Source organism: Paramormyrops kingsleyae, chromosome 25, assembly GCF_048594095.1.
Source record: "Paramormyrops kingsleyae isolate MSU_618 chromosome 25, PKINGS_0.4, whole genome shotgun sequence".
Classification (NCBI taxonomy): domain Eukaryota; kingdom Metazoa; phylum Chordata; class Actinopteri; order Osteoglossiformes; family Mormyridae; genus Paramormyrops; species Paramormyrops kingsleyae.
This window is the reverse complement of record NC_132821.1, coordinates 27,664,215-27,682,187: the sequence shown is the minus strand read 5'-3', so window position 1 is coordinate 27,682,187 and position 17,973 is coordinate 27,664,215. Positions and strand designations below refer to the sequence as shown.

Sequence of the window (17,973 nt, the reverse complement as noted above, 5' to 3'; positions counted from 1 at the left end):
GCTTGGGACGCTCTCACTTAAACTCTATGTTTATTTTGTGTTAAGGCGCGTTGGCAGTGTTTGTTTTTCTTTTCCCCCGTTAAGTTTAATGCCAGGCACCGTCTGAGTTGTTACTAGCGGTGGAGTAGAATAGTTAGCCGACGTCTTGTTTTACTCCAGGATGCCAAAAAAGAAGAAAAACGGTCAGAGTCCAACCAGAGTTCCCGGAATGTCCAGTAAGGCTGGAGTGGCTGCTGGGGACACTGGTACGGACAGGATGGCGAAAAACTGCGGAGGCGTCCGTCTGCCCGCGGATCCGAGCGCAGTTTTAGGGAAAGACGACGTGGTGAAGAGCATGCAGGAAATGTTTGCACACTTGGATCCCGAGGTCGTTTACATGGTGCTGGCCGAGTGCGATTTCAAAGGTAACGCGAAGCTGGTACTAAGGGACCGACCCTCGAGACAGCCAGGCCCCCCCCTCCCGGTGCTTTAGGCTTAGGGTTAGCGGTTGTAGGATTATGGATCAGTGCTGCAGTTTTGTTTGCATGCTGGTATGTTTAAACGATACGGCCTACTGCGTTCTGGGGTGTGCACGTCTCGCACGTCTTACGCGTTAGTTATCAAAAGTAGTTATTTAAAGATAACGTTTTATAAAATGGCAATCCCGAAGACTTGCAGGTGGCTGCTTCTTTTTAGTCGGTGCTCGCCACGCAGCCGATCGTACCCCAGTAGGCTCTGTTGGTGGTAAACAAGCAGGTAGGAAATGATGATACTGTGGCAGTCATGGACAGATGGCTCAGCATGTTGGTCTTAAAACTGCCATCGGACTCAACTTGCTAATGTCTGATCTCGAAAGGCGAGGTTGTCAGGACATTAGGCTGCCTAGTGGGATGTGTTTTATATGTAATTTATGTTATGTGTTGCCGCTTCAACTGCAGGCCGTTTCCTGAAATAGTACCGTACCACGTGAGACTTTTGCATCTGTTGGCCTGGAACTTTAGCTTACATTAATAACCTCATTTTACAGGTTTAGAAAGCCGAGGTAAAGCACACTCCTTAAGATCTGCACGGAATCTCCATTACAGAGTTCGGTTTGGTTATTTGTTTCCGCTAACATTTTTTCTTTTGGAACATTCCTTTCACAGTGGAGAAGGCAATGGATTCTATGCTGGAGATGTCCGCTGAGACAGCTGAATTTCCTTCTTGCAGTGTCTCAGGGTTCGAAACTGCTGCTGCGCTTTTGGAGCCAAAACCACTGTTGGGTGACACTGTGCCTGAATCACCTGCCAGCAGAGCCCTGGGGGTTCAGGGCAAGAACTTGGATGGAATTGGGACACATCTCACTGCAGATTTTGACGTGCTCATTGACAGGGAGCTCGCGAGCATCTCGGCGTTGTCCTCGTCCTCGCTTCCGCTGCCAGAGGCCCACCAGGCCCTGCCAGAGCTGCTCCAGTCCAGCGTGCAAACCTCTCACACAGACACTGGGTTCGGGGCCTTGAATAGCTCTGGGTCCTGCTCCCCTCTAAGTGGCCTCAGTGTTATAGGAACAGCAGGTTCCAAAGAACCTCTGAGAATATTGGACTTTAGCCATCTGACCTCTGAGCCTACAAGCAGCAATTCCTCACGGGCGGGACCTGACTACCCCTCTGCTTTCCAGGCTTATAGAAGGGGCCCTCACAGCACAACCTCTGCAGGGGTGCAGCATGCAAAATCTGACCCCAGCGGCGTAACGTCTCAAACCGTCACCCCACCCTTCGTCGTCCCGGTGGTGAATCCGGGGCCTTGGAATCTTCAGTGCGCCTCCTACTGGTTGGGCCACAGTTTTGCGCAGCAGCCACCCATGAAGCCTGCAGCCACCGTACCAAAATCCTGGACCGTGCCTACGGCCCCCAAACCTCTACCGCAGGTCCGATCGAACCGTTTGATTGGCCGCTTGCTGGTGCTGTTGAGAGGGGCCCCAGGATCTGGAAAATCGACACTGGCCAGGTACTGAAGCTGTCAGGATGTGACCCAAATCGGACTTGTTCCAACTCTCTGATGGCAAAGATGCCAACCCTCTTTAATGACTAACAGTGCTGCTCAATGTCACATTGCAATTATATGCCACGTGCAATAATTAGTAGGGCTTTAGATGACTGGTGTAAACATTTGTCCAGACCCCAGCTTTTTGGTACTATATAGATATTTACTTATGTCCACAATTTGGTAAGTAGATTAGTAGTACACCTAAAATATTAATGTTAATATTAATATTAATGCCCAAAAGTTACTAATCTGTATAAACTTTGCCTATCGTTATGTTTCACAAACGTATCGGACATTAAACTGCAAAAAGTACCACCACACCATTGTCGTCTTTTTACCTTGCTTATCCACAATTTCTTCTCTTTGAAATAACGTTGTGCCTGTCGAGCTGTTCCTTCATTTACTGCCACCTCAGTGTTTATCTGTTCCATGCTTTACCAAAACAGTAGTATGTGGCATGTTCTGCTGACTGATTTTAATAAAGATAAAGGGTACGCAGAATTTATACAGATTACTCGAGCCCTGGTGATTATTGCGCATGCGCCATATTATCGAGAATATATCACGATATGATGTCATGCAGTCCTACGGACTAATTTGCGTTTATGTCATTGTGTCCAGGAACATTCTGCAAGAGAACCCCAGTGGTGTGGTGTTAAGTACTGATGACTACTTCCGTCGTGATGGATTCTACCACTACGATCCTTCGGAACTTGCAGAAGCACATGAATGGAATCATAACCGAGGTATAGCTATTGTGATCGACATTGGGGTGTTTTGTGCGTAAAATTTAGAAGTAAGAAAACTCATATGAAACACTTGTGTACTTGCTTGCAAGGACACCATGACAAATTCAGGGGGGGTAGCACTTTGTAGGGGCCCCAAAATCCTCCCTGCTCAGCAAAATCAATTGAGCGACTGAAAGTGCCTTCCTAAGCAGGGGGCCCAAGGTGACATTTTGTCAGGGGGGCCGGGATGTCTAGGTATTCCCCTAGCTATAGTCTTTCGTTTGTTTGTTTTTTTTCTCTCTCTTAATAGGAATCGTTTACAATTGGCTACATTTCAGCTTGTTTACCGATAAACAGTACTGTAACTATTCTGCTAAAAACCTAGTAACATTATTGTGGCTTTGTAAATATGTAATATGTATGACTTTCTTTTTTTGTTTGATTCTTCTGCCTCTTAGCCAAGGAGAGTTTTGAAAAGGGATTATCTCCCATTATCATCGACAACACCAACATGCAGTGCTGGGAGATGAAACCCTACGTGAGTCTGGTAGGTTTGTCGTGACTCCGTTGGACGTCTGCCTCAGCTCAGCCATTATGGTCATAAGAGCCCATCTGAACTTCTCACTCTGCCACCTGTTACCGAATTTCCTCCTTGAACCCAATACATCGTGCTTATTTACATAAAATCTTGAAATACATTTGCAGGCTCTTCAGTATAACTTCAAGGTCATGTTTCGTGAGCCTGATACCTGGTGGAAATTCAGACCAAGAGAGCTGGAGAGGTATGTCGTACTTAAGGAGACATTTCTCCATGTGTAGTTATACTTGGTGTTGCCATGCAGACTTTGCCTTCAGCTTGGCAGAGGTTAGTTCCTTTTGGCACACATCACATATTATTTTTTAAGTCCGTGGGAAAGAGGAGGTATGAGTGATGACTGATTCCAGAAGCCTTCCGTGATGGTGACACTTCACGTGTTGTTTTCCGTAGACGCAATAAGCACGGGGTCCGGAAAGAGAAGATCAGGTACATGCTGGATCACTATGAACGCCATGTCTCTGTGGACTCCATCATGCGTTCATTTGGGACAAAGTCTCCGGTACCAGGTAGCAGTAGTGCAAAGCTGCCCCACGAAGAGAGCAGCCTGTCACAGTGAGCCCTCCGCTGCTATACCTCTGAAATTAATGTAGTTCATCCATGTGGCCATCAGGCATATTGGAGACACAGTGTATGTGTAGAAAGACTAGTTTTGTAGCAGGCTGATGGCTTTATTTGTGCCTCTGCGCAGGCCTTCTTCATCTGATGTGAAACCAGACCTTGTGGAAGAGCCCTACCTGAACCTAGGGTCGATGAAGGAAAACTTCCAGCTCTTCTCCTCCTTGCCAGACGTGTCTTCAGTTGGAGGGAGTTCCACAAAAGATGAGACCAGCAGTAGCGGTGTTGGATTTTTTGAAAGCAGCCACACTGCCAGTGAGCCTCTGTTGGTGAAAGGGCAGGATTCTCATGAGAGTGGAGCTCTAGAAGTGCACAGTGCTGAGCTGCAAGAGCCGTGGGCTACGGACTGGGACCCGGACAGCTGCTCAGGTACTTTGGGAGGAAGCCAGGCCTTTGCCTCAGAGTGGACCCCAGAGACCGGCCAAGAGGACCGAGAGAATGATAAGCCTGTGGCCTTTTTTGAGTCAATTAGCCAAAGAGTAAAGCGTGACAGGACCTGTGTCATGCAGGCAGACAGTACTAATGATGTCCTGCAGGACCAAGCTGCTCTCCGACTAGAGTGTGTCAATGTAGGGGACACAAGAAGTGAGGACTCTGACATTGTAGTTGTTGATGAGACACAACCAGAGTTGATGGATTTTGTGGGTGACTGGCCCTTGGAGGCTCAGAAGCAGAGGGAGCAGAGGACAAGAGAAAAAGACGGCAGGTCGCTTCTGGAGGAGGACAATCAGCTGGAAGTGGCAGAGAGCTGCAGTGGCGGTTCAGGTGGGGACACTGGTTCACAAATGATAGAGCTTCAGAAACTGCTAGACATGTTACAAGTCAGTGTTGACACTTCCGGAAAATGTGTAAATCCCCCAGTGGACTCCCGTGGAAGCTCTCTGGTTGGTTCTGCAGTGCACTCAAGTTTTGAGGACTTAACTCTTGAAGCTGGCTCTGGTGTAGAAGAGGCCTTGAATTTATCCTTGTCCAGCAAAGAGGGAAGCCAGGGATTAGGCAGGGAGAGCAAGCCTGAGCTGCTGGATTGTGTGGCACACTGGACAGATGGCGAGGCGATGGCTGAAAACATGATACCACAGTTCCCAGCAGCAGGAGAAAGTGTTAGCACCGTTTGTGCCACAGTAGAGGAAAACGACGGACCGTCTTTGACCAGGGAAGGTAGCAGTTGCTCCACTGGGATAAGCAAGGAGTTCCAGAGTGGAAAATTGGAAGAACTTCAAAGTCCTTCTGGGAGCACTGCTGGGAAGCCTGTAACTCCTGGAGCTATGTCAGCAGCAGAGACGGAAAGCAGCCCAACTGTTTCTTCACCCAGGGGTAGTCAGGAGCGTAGGCTCAGGCAGAACCGGAGATCGGGGAAGCACTGCAGGCTAGCCCTCACCTTCTCTAACAATAGCTCCTGTGCACCCCAGGTCCCGCCTGAGTCGCCTCCATCGACTTCCTTATATGCAGCGTTCCCAGGGCGGCCAGCATCTAGCAGCATCTGCAGCTACTCTGCTACACAGACTAACCCGCAGGACTTTGCTCTGCTTTGGAGGCTTGACCGACAGTGTCAGACCAACACTGATGGCCTTGGGGTGAAGGTGATGAAAGGAGATTCCACCCGCTTTCTTCCCAAGCCAGCCGGAGCCCTGGAGTCTTCTGACTGCCCGGATGTGCCATACCGTGTGGTGCATGACAAGGGTTCTCAGGTAGAGGAGCAGGAGCTAAGCAGTGGCAACGATAAGCTCCAGGACTTGCAGGTCCTCAGCCGACACTTCAAGCTAGTCTCCTTTGATACTCTGGAGGACCTGTATGAAAAATGTCACCAAGACATGGAGTGGACCACCAATCTACTCTTAGACTCTGGTGAGCAGCTGTTCAAAGATGATGAGACTGGAGATGCTCTTGGGCCAGATATTGTCAGTCGGCCTGCTGGGGATAGTTTGTACACGGCTGTTGAACCCTCTTGTACAGATGGTCCGGTCTTAAGTGCTGAGCAGTCTGCTGCCCTCAGTTGCTCAGAGGTCCAAAATCCAACACTGGATGCTGACCTTCAGATGCTGGCTGTATGTTCTAAGGAGGAAGTGGCCCACAATGCTGATGCTGAGCAGTTAAGTACGCAGGATGACATGCTGACATTGGAGAACTGCCTTGGAACCATCGAACCAGTATCCAAAGAGGGACCCATTAACTGTATTCCTGTACCAGAGGCACCATTAGCTCATTGTTCCTCACTGGACATTATCATGCCTTCATCTATGGGCTCTAGACAAGCAGAAGTCCTTTTTGGAGATCTGAAAGGGTTTAGCGAGGACCAGCTCAATGAAGCCGTTGCAGCACCTGCATCACAGAAACCAGAGGAGCAGGCAGGCTCTTGGGGAGTTGAATATGAGAGTAATGTTGCGACAGATGACGTCCAAGTTGAGGAGCCTGTTAGTCTGGGACAGTTTGAAGAGCTAAATAAGAAAGAGGATGAGGACTCAAAGGAGAAGCTGAAAATGGAAGACCAGAGAGATCGACCTGCCAAGCAGCAAATCATGCCGGTGGATATTCAGTCCTTGGAGCTCAAGCTACCCACAGAACTCGCCTTGCAGCTCAGTGAGCTCTTTGGACCTGTGGGCATTGATCCAGGTAACGAAGGAGCAAGACGCTGGAAATGTTAAATTGTTTCAGAAGGTCCACTTTTACCACGCAGTCGGCACTCCCACCGTGTGCTTATTTTGCTGTCCTCAGGTGCTTTGACCCCCGAGGACTGTGCAGTACAGATCGATCTGAACCTGGCCCGACTTCTTCACCAGAAGTGGAAGGACTCCATACAGGTTTGTAAATATTGGAGTGTGGGTGTTACGATAACGGTGGGGTATTTTTTTATCTCTTCAGAGTACGAATTGTTGTGTTCACAGGAACGACACAGGCAGGAAGCACTTTTCTACCAGTTTCTTCAGGAAGGTGAATACAGCATCTTGCTTACATGCCTGTGTAAAAAAAAAATCAGTTTATGAATGACCTGTTGACCTTCTGTTTCATCTGTATATTTTGAAAGCGTACTATTCACCACCAGCATCATCTTAACTCGATTCATTTGTCTGCTGTACCCCACAATGTAATGGAAATGTTTTTCAGGTTCCCTTCCCTTGGGAAATTCTCAGTTTCTTAGGCCAGATTGCTTGGCATCCCTCCGTCAGCCAGACAGTTTGGAAAATCTGCCCTTCATGGACCATTGGAATGCCCCTCTGAGCCACGCATCCCTGCGCGACATCATGTCTGAGGAAGAGGCGTTGCAGCACAACCTGGAAAAGGTAGGCTGGTGATGGAGCGCGGTAGGAACGTCGCAAAACTTAATCTTGTCGGAGGGGCTGCAGTCTGTGCTGTGTCAGTAGAGAAATATGACTGGTAGTCCTGAGAAATCGCTCCCATTGGCCTCTGTAGTACCGATCAAACCACGTGGAGCCGGGCAGGAGAGACGGCGCCGCCCTACTGAAGGAGAAGCAGCTTTACAGCATGTTTCCTGCGATTGACTGCCACTTTCTCAAGGACATGTTCAGGGACAACAAGTAGGTTTGGCAATACAATCGTGTTAAAATGTCTGTTGTAATAAAATCAGTTCTTTTAAGTCCTACTCTCACAGGGTTTTGTATTGTCTTCCGTTTGAAGTATATATCATTGCAGCCGGGAGTCAAGTGTCTAGTACAGGGCTCTTCAAATCTGAACCTCGATTCTAAATCCAGGCCGTGTTTTTAGTTCTCCCAGGTAGTTAGTTTAATAATTACTGATTCTGATTGGTCAGAGGCTTCACAACCTGGGTCACAGGTAAAGGAAGGCTGGAAAACCAGCAGGGCTCGGACCTCGAGGACCGTGATTTGAATAACCCTGGACTAGTAGGATGGGCATTGTCGAGTAGGAGGGGTTTATCACATGGGGTGGGAGGGGTTTATGATAAGGGTTAGGGTTGGGGTATCGGATGATAAGGGGCCCCTCGTTATAAACCCCTCCCCCATTGCACCTCGTACTCGACGTTCGGCTCCCGGCTGAAGCGATATGCCTCCCCTCCGTCTGGCGTACGGTCATCTGCCATCATGTCTCGAGTGACATGAAATTCCCGCTGACCCCGGAATCTGGCATCCTTTCCCGGCAGCTACTCTTTGGAGCAGACCGAGCAGTTTCTCAGGTCCATCCTGGACCAAGGGCCGGTGAAGACTGTGGTGGCCCCAGAAGTTGCCCTGCTCAGGGACGGGGAGAGGAACGCCAGCAAAGAGAACGTGGGTATCTCCACACAGGCACTTGACTCTGCCAGATGTGAGCCAACCAATCATCATCTCCCTCAGAGGCCAAAGATGAAGGATCCGGAACCACCTTGGACGCAGTTCCAGGACACGGAGGACCCGGAGTATGAGGATTTCCGTGCCGAAGCGGCGCTGCAGAGGAAGAAGCAGCAGGAATGCTTCAGCAAAGCTGCTGATGCATACAGGCAGGGCAGGAAGCAGGTGGCCAGCTTCTATTCCCAGCAGGTGGGTGGCTGGGACCCGGTTAATGAGCCAGGGCTTAATGGAGGCTGCTGGACCGCAGTGATCACAAGTGTCCTGGCTTTACTGTGCCTCTGTATGCCCAAATCTTCAAGGGTCATCTTCACGGGCAGAAGATGAAGGAAGCAAACCACCGAGCGGCCGTGCAGATCTTTGAGAGGGTCAATTCCTCGCTCCTGCCTCAGAATGTTCTGGACCTGCACGGTCTGCATGTGGATGAAGCCCTTTACCACCTGGGAACGGTGCTGGAGGGAAAGACTGCAGGTAACACAGGTTATAACTCCTTTATGGAGAGGCTGTCATGACATTTGCTTTTTAGGTGTAACATAATTTCACCCAACGTTTCTCATCTATTTAACCCCCGAAAAAGATCTAGTTGCTGGTCGTTTTTATTACGTTAATTCAGGTTGCCCAAGTGCATTTTTGTGTTTAACTGTGCGTGAGATTTAATGAACTGCAAACATTGACCATTTGTGTGTGTTTTGTGGTTAGGGCAGATTCTTTTTGTCACCAAGGATTAATCTGTCTTGTTGACTTAAGCATCCCAGTGTTCCAGTGGCACCATGCAGACTTTCACCCTAACTGGCCACTCAGTCAGTCGGGTTGTGTAACTGGAGTCATTCCGCGGGCGTTTTAAACTTGCTGCGAAGGCAGACCTGCTCTCTGCACCTGGGGGGTGCACGCCTCGGAGGTCTCTCTCAATCTTCAGCGTCTGTATCAGGGGTGGAGAGTTAGAAGCTGCACAGATGATGGATCCGTGGGCAGACTAAACATGAACGTCAAACTGCAAGTAGACTTGTCAGAGCAGGGTGATGGACATTTAAGGCGAATATAATGACCGTGTGTCTCCTCTTATGAATCTCAGGTGCGGCTTCTCACACTGTGGGGGGGGGGGGGGGGACACGCCTCTCGATCACCCATTTTTATTATTAGGTTGTGCCCCTCCCATATGAAACTCTTTTGCCCTTGGGTGGGGGTCAGGTCCATTCTGTTGTTAAAATCTGTAGACCTTTCGGAATTGAATCTTTTCCAACTGCAGGCGTTTGGCAGTTTAACCTTTTTGGAAATTTTGTAATGGTCTCAGTCTTGAGTTTTAATTAAACGACAGCTGTTTAACCACGACCCAGGAGAGTGGAAGTTCCTACTAAAATGTTCCTGACCTGAAACACGCTGCCTGATGTTGCCCATAAGCTGCTGAGGGCGGTCAAGGAAGTGGTGATTAGATGGGGTTAGCTGCACGTGCACCAACAAATCAAAAGAGCATATTATGTGTGCGCAGCGTGGGGGAGGAGCCTGTCTGTAGCTCGGGGTCTTGTTCACCAATCACGCACGTGTTTGCATGTGTCGTTACGTGTGATTGGCTGTCGCCCTGGCCACAACCAGCCCATCATTCGGCTGCTCCCGCCTCCTGCTGGTATATTATAGCATCCGAAGTGCCTCAGATGTGTCTTGTGGTGGCGTTTCTGGCTGCCCAGGTGTTGATCACGGCGTCTTAGTCTCTGCCGTCGGCTTCCTGTCCCCCACAGAGTGGCAGCAGGGAGGATGTGGGCCTCAACTGACAGTCATCACTGGAAGGGGGAACCACAGCCATGGGGGTGTGGCCCGAATCCGGCCGGCCGTCATCGACTACCTCAGCAGCAATAGCTACAGGTGAGTCTGAGGCCATGTCCCCCCCAGCACCCCCTGGGCTCTGCAGCGATGGTGACGGCACTCGTACATGATGCTAAGTGCCATTTTTGGTTAAATGTAGCTCATCTATATGCAGATTTTCTTATTTCTTCTCCCTTCTTGGTTATCAGGTATTCAGAACCAAGACCTGGAATAGTGCTCGTCACACTACATTGACATGTTGTCGTTGTCGTCAGTGTTTTTTTTTTTTTTTTTTTTTAACCAATAGTATTAATCTCTCTCTCTCTTGCTCGCTGTCTCTCTCTCCCTCACTCATTCGCTTGCTCGCTCTTTCTCTCTCTCTCTCCCTCACACTCTCTCTCTCGTATTTTTAGCATTGCCCTCATTTCCTCCCTTTTCCACTCTGATTCTCTCCGTGTAAATTTGCTTAAAAGTTTTTTTTCTGTTCCAAAATTAGAACATTATATCGTTTTTATAAAAACTAAGGACTGTCTTTTAATGATGTACAGCGTAAATATATTTTTACATTTGGGTACGTGAATGTTTAACATGCTTGCTTTTCTGCCGGCTGTAAGTGGCATTTTTCAAAAGCATGACCCCTTTTTTGTAATAATTCATAGCATTCTTAATTGAACCGGAAGACCAGACCAGCCGTTTTAAATTACAACGTGAGTCATATTGGGAAACCCTGGCAGGAGATGGGCAATCTCATATTTTATGATTATTTTTTAACAAATACAAGTGGTTGATTTCCCCTCCCCAAAAAAAAAAAACATTGTTACTGGGAGTCAGTCTTTGATACTTGCTTGGTACTTAATTCCTCCTTTTATGTGCAATAACCTTTATTTATGTGTTTTTTTAACTTTTAAAATAATTTCAGCATATTTTCAATATGTACAGAACAGTATATAAAACGCGTTAGAAGCCAATACAGATTTTACAGATTTGCTATTTGCTAAGAGATGAATAAATGACATTTATAAATAAACTTCTCTGATTTGTTTGCCCTGGTTTCGTGTCCTTCATAGGTAAATATTCCTTTGCGTTTCAAAGGTCTTTAGCCTGTTTCTGGGGTGCGGGGGGGGGGGGGCTCTGAGCTTATGGTAGCAGTGAGCTTGTTCGTTTGGGTACCTGACATCACAGCCGGGGCTTTTTTGAAAAGCTGAAATCGAGGAACTTCATGGTAAGTCAGAGATTGAGAAAATAGACTTTACATGAATGACAAATGAGCTGGAATGTCAGTGTTACTTTGGCCTGTGAACTTGCAACCCTGCAGAACCCCGGCTGACTCAATGGGATTGTCAACAGTATCCGCAACTCTCACCTCGACAGGAGCTTCATCCTTTAAGGCAGTGTTTCTCAACCCAGTCCTCAGCGAACCCCAGCCAGTCCACGTTTTTGCTTCCTCTCAGCTCCCAGCGCACCTGTACCAGCTATTCGGTGTTCCTGATTGGCTGGGAGCTGGGAGGGAGCAAAAACGTGGACTGGCTGGGGTTCGCTGAGAACTGGGTTGAGAAACACTGCTTTTAAGGTTTGGTCTAAGATCTATAATATAAACCTCTACGTAGACAGCAGACTGTTCCAGCGAAGAATGACTTCTGTCAGAAGCCAGCTTCCTGTGGGAGGTGTACGAGTAGCTTTTGACGTCGACGTCGTGTTTCTGTGCAGCTCAAAGTGGGTTTCACTTGTATTTGAGTTTTGCGGCAGTTTTGTACAACTGAGTGGATCACCAGGTTTAAACATTTAATTTTTTTTTTTTTAATATCTATATTATATGGGAATAAAACATTGTAGGAAATCGTGCACAGTAATCTGCCTTTAGTCCATTAGGATTAACATGTGCTCTAAAATGGGTCTTCGTATGTATGCCTTACAGCTGTTCAGACAATCTCCTTCCAACGCAAAACCCCTGTGAGCTTCGCTGCTTCTCCCGCTCACTACATGATTTACCTCGTTCTGCTCCAATATCCCCCACGATTTGAGGGAATGAAGGGGAATTCTCCTATTATATCAGAGACATGACATTTTTCTTTTACTTATGCATTGATTTTATTCCTGTTTCCTTTAATAATAGAAATTGTGATTCTTAAATATCTGTGTGAAGGAGAGTAGAAGCATGACTGTTGTGTCAAAATTCAGTTTCCTTTTCAGTTTGTATAGTGAAAGCAAAAAAAGTATGGGTGAATTAGGCCGTGCCTAGACTCATCAACTGGTAACGTATAACATTTAACGCTTCAGTTCATGATTTATAAATATTATAATGTTCAGGCACATTTGTGGAGGGTAAGAGCTGCTATAAGGATTTGTGAAGTAAGCCATGTTTAGATTTTAGACCTTTTGGTGCATAAGTGTTATGGTCAGGTAATTAAGAAACTCCAAACCACAACTAACATGTTTTTTCCACCCCATTTATTTCCCGTGATTTGACTCCACAGTTCTGTAGTTAGGGCTGTCACTATCGATCACATCAAAAGCTGCGCAATCTGCCGATTAATCAGATTCATCGACTAAACATTTATATAATGCAAACATCGCAAGTGGTGCAAGGCAGTTACCGACCAACCGTTGCAGGGTGCACACTCACAGTCACCCAAAAAGTCAATTTAGGCACTCTTGCCTAACAAATGTTTTTCGACAGTGGAAGGAAACCGGAGACTGCCAAAAAGCCACGCACACATGCAAGCTCCACACACAGAAAGAAACAGTGTGCAGTGATGACACTACCCACTGTACCACCCTCAATAAGCCTACACGAAATGCGACGTAAATATCAATATGGCTTTTCATGCAAATGCAGTCGTCACATTGTGAAGACCGCAATAGTCTGCTGGGTTCAACCCATAAGTTGCGCTAAAACATTTTTACACAGTCACAGGAAACAAAACCCAATTGCAATTTTAATAATGGTTCTTTTTCAACGTTACCTAGTATACGTTTTTTTTTTTTAAAAAAATCAGTCTGAAATTTACCACCACTTCTTTGCCTGAGCTCTGCATGCGCTCTGAGACTCGTAAATTTTCTGCTTGCTGTTGGACTCAGTCATAGACTGTGTGGTATGTTTGGTAGAAATTAAACAAAAATGAGTGAAGAGAAAAGCGAACAAGAAATGGTTAACAAGAGATTTGTCTTCCAGCGTATGGAAATATCTTTCTTTTCGACAGAGACAATATTGAACAAAAGCAAGTGTTTTGTCAGCAGTGTTTTGTGTCTGTAAGCACAACTCACATCACCAGCAGCAACAGACCTCTAAATACCGCAAAAACTCAAAATTATGCAATGCGAACTCTGTGCAGTTTCGTTCATCCCTATTAAAAGCACAATACGTTCGCACAAAAATATATGGTTATGAAGTACTGCATTACGTATTATTTTGGTAATTAACAAAACGTCCTTCCCCAATCTGTTCCCACAAAGTATAGAATTGTCGAACATGTCTTGGTATGCTGAAGCATTAAGAGTTCCCTTCACTGGAACTAAGGGGCCCAACCCAACCCCATCCTCCACAAAACTTTACAGTTGGCACAGTGCAGTCAGACAGGTATAACGTTCTCCTGGCATCTGCCAAACCCAGAATCATCCATCAGACCGCCAGACAGAGAAGCGTGATTCATCTCTCCACAGAGCACGTTTCCCCTGCTCCAGTGCCCAGTGCATGGCAGTGTGCTTTACACCACTCCATCTGACGCTTGGCACTGCGCTTGGTGATGTGAGGCTTGCATGCAGCTGCTCGGCCATGGAAGCCCATTCCATACAGCTTCCGGTGGAGCTCTGCAGTTATTGTCAGCAGAGTTTTGTCAACTTTTACACATTATGTACCTCAGCGCTCGACAGCCCCACCCTTTTACTTCACATGGTCTGCCATCTCGTGGCTGAATTTCTATTGTTCTTAAATGCTTCCACTTTGCAGTAATGCCACTTACAGCTGACCGTGGAATATCTAGCAGGGGAAAAAAAATTCTCAAACTGATTTATTGCAAAGGTGGCATCCTGTGACAGTACCACGCCAGAATTCACTGAGCTCTTCAGAACGACCCATTCTGTCACAAATGTTTGTGAACCTGAGTGCATAGCTAGGTGCTTGATTTTATACAACGGTGGCAATGGGTCTCAAAGAAACACCTGAATTCAATGATCGAGAGGCGTGTCCCAGTACTTTTGTCCAAATAGTGTATCTATGGTTAATCTTTTGTAGAGTCTGTCAAACGTGATCGTCGTCTTTTAAGATACATTTGCACTGCATTCCTGCAGTGGTGCATGATTGACAAGCAACTGCATTTTCATTCACTTTTAGCGATAAGAGCTTCTACAGAACAAATCCATACGCTCTTTATCTGCAGCCTCACCCGTATTAGCCATCTTTCTTCCGCCATATTGCGAGTAGTTGAAATGGAACATTTTGATTGATGCTTTTTAATAACTGAGTAATCCAGTAAATTATATAATCATAACAGGTCTATTTTGTAATATGAAATTACACATCATACAGTTTTAATAATAATAATAATAATAATAATAATAATAATTGATACTTTATTAATCCCCGTGGGGAAATTGTCTTCACGCCTCCCTCAACTTCCTCTTAGTGGAGTAAGTTGTCCGCGAAGGGCAGCCACCCGTAGCAGCGCCCAGGGAGCCCCCACCTGCCTTGCTTGCTTTTTTCTTGTGTTAATCCAGATTAATCGGAGTATTTCTCGGTCTACTTCACCTCGTACTGGTCAGCTAGGGATAGAGCACTTCTTTGGTGGGGTGTCCATATGCCCCCCATCTTCAAATCAGACTAATACCAAAACAAATATGTGTAGAAGGAGCAACTACAACCAAACTCAACTTCATCAGGTAGGCTATCAACAACGCTGACCTATTAACTTAAATTTGGATCATTTCAGCGCTTTTTTTGAAACGTCGATAGAGCAGCTATAACTACTGACAGGGTTGTATTAAAATGACAGACACCGCACCTCTGTTGCGATCGTGTATTTCAGAGACTTAAAAGCGTGAAGTTCACACCTCCACATAATGAAGCGGATGTTGGCCGCACAATGCGCGGAGCGTTTTCACTTCCTATACACATCATCTTCAGAGCTGCTCGTCTTGAAAGTGGAATAGCGATAACTGTTTCTAGTCTTACTCTGAACGTTGGCGGATATGTTCGGATAAGACAATTAAAAATATATAGGCTACCAGTTTTTCATCGCAGCAAAAATAATTATTCTGATCGGTTCTGTCTGTCGTCTCAACGAGAGGCTGTACTGGACCGTTACTTTGAATCTGGGTAGGTAAGAATTAAGCTTTGATTTCACTTGGAATTTTGTATTTTTGCAATACTGATTAAAATATTTTCAAAAACGCTTTATGAATGGATCAACAAATATTTTTGGTATGGCTTACATGAAATAGGCCTATAGGGTAAAATTGTAATGTCTATGCTCAGTAAAAACAGCAAATAAAGCGAAAATGCGTTTGTTATAGAAACATGCCGGAAAATGTGTATTGGTTTTAAATAGGCCTATATACTTTTAAAATATAATTCATTATAATTAAGTGCTTTTACTGTAACGTTATAGAGACCTTTCCCGATTATATTAATTGAAAATAAAGCATAATGTTTTGGAAATTATTTGTCGTTAAGTTGCCATCAACTCAAATTTATCAAGGCGAATCATTTTCAATAAAACTTTGAAAGAAAACCTGAAAAAGAAAATCAGTATGAATTGCTTAATATAAATTAACACAGGTAAAATCATCGTCAGATTGATGTTTGCAATCATTGATCGGCCTGTATTTAATATCTTTGTTTCATGTTCCCCGAAATGTGGTAGACCTTCGAGTAATCTAATGTAAATATATAAAAATATTGACCAAAACATACATACATACATCTGTCCATCTGTGTGAAATGTTATTTATAAAACGTATTATTGGATTAAAGAAAATGTTTAGTGCAGTAAATGTGTGAAATGTGAGATATCAACGGCACTTTATAAAGAAAATTAAGTTGTTTATTTGTATGGTGCGTAGGCATATCAACCAAAAGCTATATTTTCCACTCGGCTACGTTAAGCAGAGAAGTTCAAACGCAGCTAAATTTTTGTGTGCTTTCTGTGTTGCCCATGTTCTCGTGCCTCCGTAGGCACCCGCGGTCTCGGGCCTCGCAGTCTGTGATCTGGGTGTGCAGAAGCGGGCCGTCATGTTATCCGTATTCCATCCTCTATGATTCTGACAATAAAATCTCAAGTTAGTCTTGACACTCATTCATAAATCTAGATCTTTCTGCAGTTTTATACGTCTGTTTTATTCGGTCTAGGAGAAAAAATATGAACATGAGTATTGCTTATAGTCATTTGTGTTGCTTTTTTGTATGCTGGTGCAAATGGTGTACACTGGACTAAGGGTAATAATAATAATAATAATAATAATAATAATAATAATAATAATAATCCCAGTGGGTATACCCTCTCTTTTTGCCTACCCCAACTTGCTCTCCATGAACTCATAAAGTTAGCGATTACGCTGTAGCTCCCGCAGCCCGCCTTATCAGCGTTTGCAGTTAATAGCCGTCCCTAAGCCAACGTCACAGAGTTCGTGTGCATCTCCATCTCAGTAGCGCACAAACACCTTCCTGCCATGCTTCATTTCTGAGCAAGCGTGCATCGCTGCCGTGCAAAAACGTGGAGGCCCGAACGCAATCCGCAGCTTTCTAGTTTCTTTCCGGAAGGTTCTGGCCTCCTAGGCTGCGAGGCCATCGTGCTGCGTTATTACGTTAACGTCCTGTGTAATTACGTCCTGTGTGATGTCTTATGTCCAAAATTGTTCGCATGTCCATTTTTCTTCTACTCTGCTACCTCAGTTTGCATTTTAATTACTTATGTGCGGATGCCCCATTTGGATTGCTGCGAAAAATTTCGTTGTACTCTGTACAACGACAATAAAGTAATCTAATCTAATGTAAACTAACCTAATCTAATGTGATCTAATTTAATCTAACCAAAATCTAATCTAATCTAATTGTTTTTGGCATCACTCTCTCTGTACCTTTCAGAAAAAGGGACGACATGTGAAGTTGCTTCTTTATTTGTCAAAACTTGTAATGTGGCGAATTTGTTCATCTTCATCAAAATTCTGGTCATGTCACTTATTAAGTGAATGGTCCATAGTTTACAGCACTCGACAGACATGAACTCAGTTATGTTTACTTTTCATTCTATCCATCCAAGCGTCTTTAAACTGCTTCGTGTCTGTAGTTTTCAGTCCAGTGATTTAGATTTATTGGCCTAGATGCACCATGGTATTTCCAGCAAGTTTGTGCACCGGTGCGGGATTAAAAAATGGCTAAAAGGAGCAGCAGGGTTTATGGTTCTCGTCAGACTTCACGAGGGACACGGATGAGATGCGCTGAGTATCTGCTGGAAACTGGTCGCTTTTTTTTCTCATCCAAGCCTTACGGAAGTTCCTCAGGCGCATCAAGGTCTGCCGTCTGTTGTGGACGTGCCTTGTACTCAGTGCCGGTCAGTTGAAAAGGTTACATAGCCGGCTGCCTAGGGTGGCATCTTCTGAGGGGGTGCCAACCATTAAAGCTTGACTAGGTCTCACATGGGCTTCGAGCGACACTGTTTGTAAGCTAACTGGTATTCTTCTTCTCCCCTTAGATCTCCTTGACAACAGGCCATGATGTCTGCCCCAGCGTCACACGCCGACTGCAATTCTGCCACTGAAAGTTGCTGTTGACAGTTTCATGGACGCACAGGACTGTAACTCGCTCAATTCACCTACAGTGCGTGAAGAACGTAAACAGCCTTAGAAGCACTTACTTTAGCCAGACCATGGCCTCTCCTACCTTCCTGTGAGTTTTCTCGTGACTCCGGACTCCGTTTCTATTCAAATAAAGGAGACCCCCCAC

The 17,973-nt window shown here is 45.6% G+C and overlaps 1 protein-coding gene across 3 annotated transcripts; it reads left to right on the top strand.

Annotated features, from left to right (window-relative positions):
• The first annotated feature begins 16 nt into the window (after positions 1–16).
• n4bp2 (NEDD4 binding protein 2) lies at positions 17–17,822 on the top strand. Of its 3 annotated transcripts, XM_023829642.2 has the most exons (16): positions 17–404; positions 1,125–1,965; positions 2,626–2,750; positions 3,191–3,279; positions 3,438–3,514; positions 3,721–3,882; positions 4,019–6,555; positions 6,658–6,743; positions 6,828–6,873; positions 7,048–7,223; positions 7,354–7,478; positions 8,060–8,183; positions 8,250–8,432; positions 8,543–8,711; positions 9,974–10,097; positions 10,247–11,079. In XM_023829642.2, exons 1-16 carry the CDS (start codon positions 161–163, stop codon positions 10,290–10,292), a joined length of 5,154 nt encoding a protein of 1,717 aa, XP_023685410.2. In that variant the 5' UTR covers positions 17–160; the 3' UTR covers positions 10,293–11,079. The 3 variants fall into 3 exon arrangements, with proteins under 3 accessions (XP_023685410.2, XP_072563021.1, XP_023685409.2); XM_072706920.1 differs by lacking the exon at positions 10,247–11,079 and adding an exon at positions 17,723–17,822 and having other exon boundaries at positions 8,060–8,432; XM_023829641.2 differs by having other exon boundaries at positions 8,060–8,432.
• The last annotated feature ends 151 nt before the right edge of the window (positions 17,823–17,973 follow it).